The sequence below is a fragment of the Phyllobates terribilis genome, unplaced genomic scaffold (genome assembly GCF_046119375.1).
Source record: "Phyllobates terribilis strain yellow unplaced genomic scaffold, ASM4611937v1 Scaffold_5__5_contigs__length_657084704, whole genome shotgun sequence".
NCBI classification, from domain to species: Eukaryota; Metazoa; Chordata; class Amphibia; order Anura; family Dendrobatidae; genus Phyllobates; species Phyllobates terribilis.
In genome coordinates, this window is record NW_027362765.1 from 616,538,990 (window position 1) to 616,548,096 (window position 9,107).

Consider the following 9,107-nt stretch of genomic DNA (forward strand, 5'->3'; position numbering starts at 1 on the left):
GGACGTGGGCTACTTATACCCGCCTCTAGCAAGGTAGCCAGAAGAGTACAGTCAGTTTGGGAGGCCTACAACTCCGCCTGGCCAGGGGAGATCCCATCTGCTCAAGGACTGACCAGGCCCCGATCGCTAGCCAGTACTCCGGGAGGGTCTATCTTTATCACCAGTAAAGACCCTGAATTACACCGCATCGTCTGAGTGATTCCTGCTACCCCATCATCCACGTCGGCTGCCCTGAGGCCATACCCCTCCCGTTGGGGGTGATACTATCACGCTGCACAATCCTACCACCGGCCTCAGCGGTCTGCCCTGCAGCGGCAGCTCCTTCGCTGCATTCAGCGGGTGGCGTAGTCGTCCAACATCTACCGCTAATACAGCGCCACTTAATCTGACTCCCTGGGCACGGACCGGGTCACCGCCACGAGACTACAACCCTCAACAGATCCGGCTCCGGGTAAGCTCCCGTGTGCGCAACGCTGCGCGACACAGGCCCAGGGGTGCGTCAATCCCACAAGATCATACAGGCAAGATTGTTACATCCACATTTTTTAAAAATGTGGATGTTGACCGCTAATTAAAAATTGGTAGTGGTCATCTCCCGAAGTGGTTCAAAAATGTCCCATATGGCTAGTATTGGCGGATCAGAAAGAACTGCACCGTAGATGCAGATTTTAATATACAGGCATATCTCCTACAAAAAACATTTCTAGCTAAAGGTTACCCTAAGGACATGCTTATGAACACTTATCGGAAAAATAGATTGGCATCCCAGAAGGAATGTATTGGAAAAAAAAACAGATGAGATAAGGAAAAAAAATGCTCAAACTACTTAAAATATACATACATTTCAATATTGTCTTATCACCTCATTTAATGAAGGACATGCTTCCATTAGAAAGATATTATGCGAGCATAGGATCACAACGGACAATGGACCAAATTTAAGTTAATTCCCAAGAAACCAAATATAATATTTATGAAAAATGCTAAGGATAAATTTTATACTCCACTATTATCTTCTAATAATTGTTTTATGTTTCATGATTTAAAAGGTTGTTTCAAATGTGGCAGTTTGAAGTGTTTGTGTTGCAATATATTAACGCATAAGAGCAATAGCTTTAATTTGATTCTCTTATGGCAAGTTCAGTTTTTAAACTGTAGTAGTTCTTTTCTTATTTATTTGTTACCATATAGTTGTAATTTACAATTCGGCAGGAAAATGATGAATAAACACAGACCCAACATAAAAAATGGGATTTTAAATCATAGTTTGTCTAAACATTTTTGCTCTACCCTCAATAAAGATCCCTATTGTTTAAGATTGAAAATAATAGAACAACTACTCAAATCTGATCCATATTGTTTTAGGAGGTTGGCAAATAGAGAATCCTCTTTGATTTTCAAGCTAGGCAGGTTGTTACCTGAGGGATTAAATTAAATAGCCATGAGAACATGACTATAATAGGACTTGTGTAATTTTTGTAAAAAAGGAACGAGGAAATAAATATAATGTTTTTTTTTATTGTTGGGGAGGGGGTATGGGTCATCACAATTCTTTACATTTTTTTCATCTAGAGATTTTATCTAGACTTATATTCTTTATTTGTCATATGATTTTAAACTGTGTCAGGTGAGACATGAAATTTCTTTGGATAACAGATTCCTTTATAAGTGTTTTACATACTTCTTTGAATGATATCCTGAGGAAAAACGAGATTGACTTTGAAACGCGTTGCTGTCTTTTAGTAAATGTTCATTGTTTTTCTACACCTTCTCATCTTTGTCTCCATGACAGCACCCATCACCAAGTTTTCTTCATATTTTTTCCTCACAACTTGTGATTGCTCCCAGTCACCCCACACAGTATGATTCCCTACAGTCCACCAACACATAGTGATTACCCCTAGACAGCCTCCACAGTATGATTCCTCACAGCCCCTAAACACATGGCCCCCACGCAGTATGATCACTTACAGCCTCCAGCATGGAATGATTAGCCCCACAGTATAATCCCCCGCAACACCCTAATATATTATGATGGCCACCACACAGTATGATCCACCACAGTCCCCAAACATAATGATGGTCCCACATGCTCACTCCACAAGTGAATGACAAAAAAAACAAACACTATTCACTTCACCTCCGTTCCCCTGGCGTGCTGCTCTGGTCTTTGTGTGTTTGAGTTTGACATCCCTGGTGTAGAGCAGAGGGCCAAAATGAAAACTTGGACAAAGTCGCTGGCCAACCATTATACAGATTAATGGGCCCCACAAGGGTCCTCCATACAGAATAATGGGCCCCACAAGGTCCACCATACAGAATAATGGCCCCACAAAGGGGTGGTGGTTCTGGTGTCACGGGCCAAATAAAACCACCCTGTGGGCCAGATTTGGCCCACGGGCCAGAGTTTGACATGTTTACACACTGATGCTCCACATCAGATGTAATGACGTTATCAAGCCTACAGCATTGAGATGCTCAGTCACCTAGACTGAATGGTGGAAGACTGAGCTGAAGGCTTTCTCTTCCACCGTTGTATTCACCGGCATCAGCATCCCGAGGATGCAAATACCGGGGAAATCTAGATAGAGTCAGGGGCTCCGAACCTTATACTGTCCCGGTCCGCAGAAAGCCGGATGTGGTCCGCAGGCCGGGACAGCTGTTAAGGATTTTGAAAAAATTCTCAACAAAAACCTCAAATTACCTTTAGCCAAGGCCAGAGTATTTGCGATCTCATGGTAAAGATCTATTTTTTTCCCAAAGCCATCAAAAGAACATTGACTGTTTAGAAAACCCAAGGGGACTTTCTGCTTTGTTTTCTGTCTGCAATCAAATACACATGGGCAAAACATTTACCTGGTTTACTACAGAAGAAATTAAAACATTTTATGAAATGTAGAATGAAAGGTGTAGTATATTTGTCCCAAATCAATTGCCCACTTGATTATATGGGGAAAAACGAAAAGAAAATTCGTATGGGGCCTCTACAGTGATATCTTCCGCAATTGGGACACTCATTACAAAAAGAAAAAAAATAGATTCTCCAGCAAAACGTACCCAGGTAAGTAAAACTTGAAGTTTATGTCACAAAAACATTAAAACCAGGAATGATAGCACATAGCAGACCAGACTACAGATAAATGAAACGACGACTGACTAGTTTCGGCATAAAACCTTAATCATAGTCATGGTATGCCGAAACTAGTCAGTCGTCTTTTCATTTCTCTGCTATCATTCCTGGGTGTCCAGAGTAACTCTGCTGCCTCATTATAGTGAATGAATCCCTTGGGGGTTTCATCTGAATCACGTCACTCGGAGATTAAGATGGAAAGTGCTCAGCGTAGAGCGGAGGATAAATGTTATCCAAAATATTATGTAAAATGTTCCCAACAAAAGCTTCAAATCAATCCGCAACAAAAAAAAAGCCCACTCAGGTCCATCATCTGTTATCGGAAATATAGGGGGCTTCCGCGTTGCTGGTAGTATAAAGGCTCTGGAAAAGTGAAATTGCTCCTCGCCCCTCAAAAGAAATTCAACAAATAATGCGCTCCCAAATGCCCCACTCCCTTCTCAACCCCAGTGTGTCTAAACAGCAGTTATCTTCCACATGTTTGGAATTTCTGTAGCAATCAGAGCCCGCCTAATTTACAGGTGCATTTCTCTAGAAGCATGAGCTGGACACAATGTACTGGTCACTACAACGTCAGTTTGCAACTTTCACTCAGCAACATCCACTGCTGCTTGTTTCTGGAAAATACCCAGGGAGTCAAAATAATCACTACACCTGTAGATAAATTCACAAAGGAGTATCATTTCCAAAATAGGGTCACTTACGGGGGGATTCTGCTCTTCTAGCACTTAGTGGCTCTGTATATGGAGTCTGCAAACTATTCTAGAAAAATCTGTACTCCTGGAGGCAAATAACGCTGCGTCCCATTAAAAACTTAGGCCTAAAACAACATTTTAGTTGTAGAAATGTCATTTATTCTTCACTGCCCATGATCACTGCACCCCTTGATGAATTCATTGGGGGTTGTAGTTTGTAAAATGAGATCACATATGGAGGGGTTTCTGTTGTTCTGGCACCTCAGGAGCACTGCCAGTGTAACATGGCCCCCTCAAACCTTTCCAGCGAAATCTGAACTCTAATATAGCTCTTCTTCCCTTCTGAGCTTTGCACTGTGACTCAAAAGTAGTTTTTGACCACATATGGGGTATCTGTGTACTCGGGATAAATTGCACAATAAATTTTGGGGTCCATTTTCTCCTGCTATCCTTGTTAAATTGAAAAAATTTGGGGCTAAGACAAAATTTTTGTGGGAAAAATATATATTTTTTCATTTCACAGATCAAAGTTGTAAATTTCTGTGAAGCACCTGGGGCCTCAAGGTGCTCACCACATGTCTAGATAAATTCCTTGAGGGGTCTAGTTTCCAAAATGGGGTCACTTGTCGGGGGTTTCCACTGTTTAAACACATCAGGAGTCCCTCCAAACGCGACATGACACCTGCGTTCTAAAACGTCACTCCTTCCTTTTTGAGCCCTGCCGTGCGCCCAAACAATAGTTTTCCCCCACATATGGGGTATCTGCGTACTCAGGAGAAATTGCACAACAAATTATATGGTGCAATTTTTCCTGTTACCCTTAGGAAAGTAAAAAAATTGGGGCCAAAAAACATTTTTGTGGGCAAAATGTGATTTTTTTATTTTCATATCTTAACGTTATAAACTTCTGTGAAGCGCTTGGAGGTGCAAGGCGCTCACCACACATCTAGAGCCAAATGCTGCTTGGTATTATAGTATTGAAGAACGTCTCCTGGGACACTTTCATGTTCCTTTGTAAAGGCCTCTTCATGGCGTTATAGATGAATCTCCAGCTATCATGGCATTCAAGTCAAAAGCAGGACTCATTGCTGAAGAGTATAGCTCTCCATACCAACCTCTATTGCTGTCTTGTGTTACACTATGATAGTCTTTGAGATATTTGGTGTGAGGTTAATGGAACACCTATAGCTTGATGTCTGGCTAGTAAGCCAATGTTGTGCAAACACCTTCTAATGGTTTGTGTAGACACTGTTTGACACCTTATGTTTTTAAAGTGATGTCTAATTTAATTTGCAGTACAGAATGGTTCACTGCGTGCTATTCTTTGAATCTGATGAGACCATGAAGGCAACACCATAAAGAGGCCTTCACAAGGGAACTTCAGTGGTCCTACTTCTGGTATTTTTGTGTGGGGTGGCATAACGTACAGTAGATGGACCCCTCTAGTCTTCATTCTGGATACACGAACAGCTCGGCTTTACATAGATTTGGTCGTGGAACTGTTGGTACTGCCAATTCTCCAAAGTGTCCAAGGAGCCCAGTTTCAACACAACTCCAGGCCACATGTTGTTGGTGCTATTGAGAACAGCCTGCATGGCCTAAATGTACTACTATGGCATGCATCATCTCTGATCTTGACTCCCATCGAGCACATCTGGATCAGCATTGGTTGACGAATGCAAAGGAAGCTACCAGCAGTGGAATACCCACATTTATTCTGTGTGGCATAACAGTCCTCAGATTGCCATAAATAACCGAATTGTTAGCATGCCATGGCGTGTTCTGCATGTGGCACTCAGTCAATAATGATTTTGAAAATGTTTTCATTTTTTTTTTATCATTAACATGTCTAAAGATCCTGTGATTTTAATCATTCCATAACTTTTTTTTTTCTTGGTGTTGAAATTTCAGTGTATATGTAATTAGCACAGGAGACAAAAGACATGTTCAGAGGATTGTTAGGGACTCTGAAAAAGGACTAGGTTTGTAAGTCAGTGGCGTGATTGCCATTGTTAGGGCGGCAAACCCATTTAGAGTCAACACTGAGATATAGACTTTAGGGATAGTTTGGTTCTCAGATTCTTTATTACAAGGCAAATGAAATAAGGCACTTATGAACCATTATTCAGCATCTCTTCTATTTAGTGGTAAATGTCCTGAAAATACTGTTAGAATTCTATTTGAACTGCTGAATTTCTTTGCACAATTTTCTCATATTGGGGGTGAGAAGAGTATGAAATAATTTTAAATTAATTTAATAAATATTATGTTTTAGTCCTAGTACTTCGAACACTATATTAACACTCCTGGGTTGTTATTCTGACAGCTCAGTGCCTCTACTAGCGTGTGATGGACCCTGAAATTTATTCTAGCCAAAATTGTTGCCTGAAAGTTAAATGGTGTTCCCTTCATTCTTGGCCCTGCTGTGTGTCTAGTAAGCAGATTAGGGCCAAATTAAGAATACATCTGAAAATGGATTAAACAACACAACAGAACTTGGATTGGGTTTCCCTAATTTCCTTCTCTGTTATAAAAGTGATATTTGTGAAAAAAGAATGCCAATTTAGGCTATGTGCCCACGATGCAGAAATGCTCAGGATTTTTTCCTGAGCGTTTCTGCATCTCCCTGGCAGAAAAAACGCATGCGGATTGTACATGCGGATTGTACATGCGGATTTTACATGCGTTTTTCCTGCCAGGGACATGCGGATGTGAAGCGTTCTTCTCATGCATTTCCGCATGCGGGTTGACAAGCACTTTCCAAGCGATTTTAGTATCACTTGGAAAGTGCTTGTCAACTTGGTCACACTATATAAATCCATGCAAACGGCATGGATTTATATAGTGTGACCTTAAAGAATGTTTAAAACTAAAAAAATCTATACTTATCTTCCGAAGGCCCCCGGAGTCTTGCTTCGCTCCGTCCTGGCTGCCGGCAGCTCGCGGTACACTACACTGAAGGACCTGCCGTCACATGACTATAACGTCAGCGCAGGTCCTTCAGTCCACCGAGAGCTGCCGGCAAGGGAGGACAAGCACAGCGGGGGCCATCAGAAGGTAAATATGATATTTATTTTTTATTTTATTCTTTTTTTTTACAGGTTCTGTGGTACCCGGGTCCGGAGGAGAGTCTCCTTTCCTCCAGACCCGGGTACCATCTGCACATTTAAACGCTTGGATTCCGCATGTACAGATGCACTGATGCGGAATCCAAGTGTTCCAATGCAAGTCAATGGTGACAATTATGCTGCGTGTCCGCAAAATTAATGGACATGCTGTGTATTTTTTCGCAATGATAATCCACAGTGGAAATTTCCGCAGCATGTGCACAGCACATGCAGATTATCATTGGGGAACATGGCAGGCCTTCTACCATGCATTTTTTAAGCATTTCTGCAGTGTTTTTGCCACTGCAGAAACGCTTAAAAAACTCATCATGGGCACACAGCCTTACTGTATTTTGGGGATTATAAGATGTACCTCACCATAAGACACACCTGAGTTTTAGAAGGAAGAATATAAGAAAAAAATAAATAAAGCCAAATAGTTTGTCATCCACTCTATTAAATGTTGTAGCATACAATTATAGGAGATCTGTGGATGAACCACTAAGAGTACATGCATATTGTCGAGGACCTAAATATCTATCCTTACACCCTAAGCACTCTTGTAATTAGGGAGAAGTGTAGGGCATTTTACAATAAACCTATCTAGCTAATCTCTAAAAGTGTTTTTTTTTTATATACTTCCTGTGATGTTTCGTTTGAGAGGTGTCTCCAACAGAATGGTTACAGGAGGCTGGGACTGCACTCGCTTCCCTCCTGGAACAGGATGTCATCAGGGACAGTGGTGCAGTTACTTACTACTGTTTCCTGCATCACCACCCTCTGAAGACGTCTTGGATCAATGGTAGGAGAGGCAAGCGCAGCCCCAGTATTCTGTTTCTATCTCCACTATCGCACTATTATGTTCTATGTCAGAAATGTATCTTCTTCCTTTATAAAGTGAACTGGGATTACATCACAGAAAAACAATGTTCAACTTCATTTTTTCTACCATACACTTTCCATTTTTTGTGACAGACTTGAAATATATATTTGTGTATATTTATTTCACATGACTAGGTTTTTCCTTTTGGGGCCTTTTCAGTCAAATATGTCTAAATTCTTTTATTTTATCATGTTTATTTTGATGTGTATTTTTAGGAAATGTGAATATTACAGTTCCAAATTACTCAGCTGCTGCTTATGACTTCATTCGATCTTTCCGCAAAGGAGAATTGGGAACAGTGACTTTGGATTGAAAAGTACAAGAAGTTGTTTAAAGAATTGGATTTCATACAGCACATGAAAAAGAAAACTCCACTATACTGTCATTTTTCATAACAAAGCTAAGCTTCACTAGTCTTTGGAAAATTTCTTACTGAACTTGATTTTTCCCATGTTATTTTACTGACTATTGCTTGTTTGATAGTATAATGGATTTTGACGACTTAATCTCCAAGAGTTTAAAATAAACATTTGAAGCCGTACATTTGAAATACAATTTGTGTAATAAACCTTGTTGCATAATCCCCATATTAATAATAGACTGCTAAATGTATGTGGGTTTGATTCATCTTCAAATCATGATCCCTATTCATGAAAGAGATTACACCAGAAACCTGGCGTAAAACTCTTTGAAACTGCAACATTTTTGCATAACATGGAGGCAAGCAGAAATTGTGTGACTTTTAGCGTTTTTATGCTAGTTTTGTCCAGCATCGCCAAAATGTGATATGCTGGGATAGGGCATGGTGACACCCACTTGTCTAATTCTTGACAACCAAATGATTTAAGAGGCTCGCGCCTTCTAATGAATCAGGTGCCTCTCAATCCAACACACCCCCTCATTAAGACCATTGTGAACAATGTCCATCTTGATGAATCGGAGCCCTCTGTATTATTATGAAAGATATGTATTTTTCAGAGGTAACACCCAATACCAAAAAATCGTATGCAGCATAACAATAGAAGTGTATATTTCCCTTAAAAAAAAAAATAAGTAAAACAAAATTTTATACCATATTTAACCTCTTAACACCAAAGCCAGTTTTGATTTTTTAACAAAGACCTGTTTTTAAAATGTTTCAATTTTGGTGGTGTCGAGGTAGCCCCTTCGAAGGAGAGCTAATTTGGGTTGTGATTCAAACAATCTCCAAATCTGCCATTATTTTGTCCAAATTAAATAAATACGATGGATCAGAGATAAGAAAATGACACACAGCCAGTGTCTCTCAGTGT

At 40.4% G+C, this 9,107-nt stretch overlaps 1 protein-coding gene across 4 annotated transcripts in view; it reads left to right on the forward strand.

Moving 5' to 3' along the window:
• Nucleotides 1-8,356, forward strand: part of LOC141273761 (mitochondrial ribosome-associated GTPase 1-like) — a 332,495-nt gene extending 324,139 nt beyond the window's left edge. For all 4 annotated transcript variants that reach the window (XM_073686095.1, XM_073686096.1, XM_073686099.1 and 1 more), the window contains one exon: nt 8,031-8,356. In XM_073686095.1, coding sequence (XP_073542196.1) covers nt 8,031-8,128 — 98 coding nt within the window. In that variant the 3' untranslated portion in view covers nt 8,129-8,356. The remainder of the gene's footprint in view (nt 1-8,030) is intronic.
• Nucleotides 8,357-9,107: the final 751 nt, after the last annotated feature.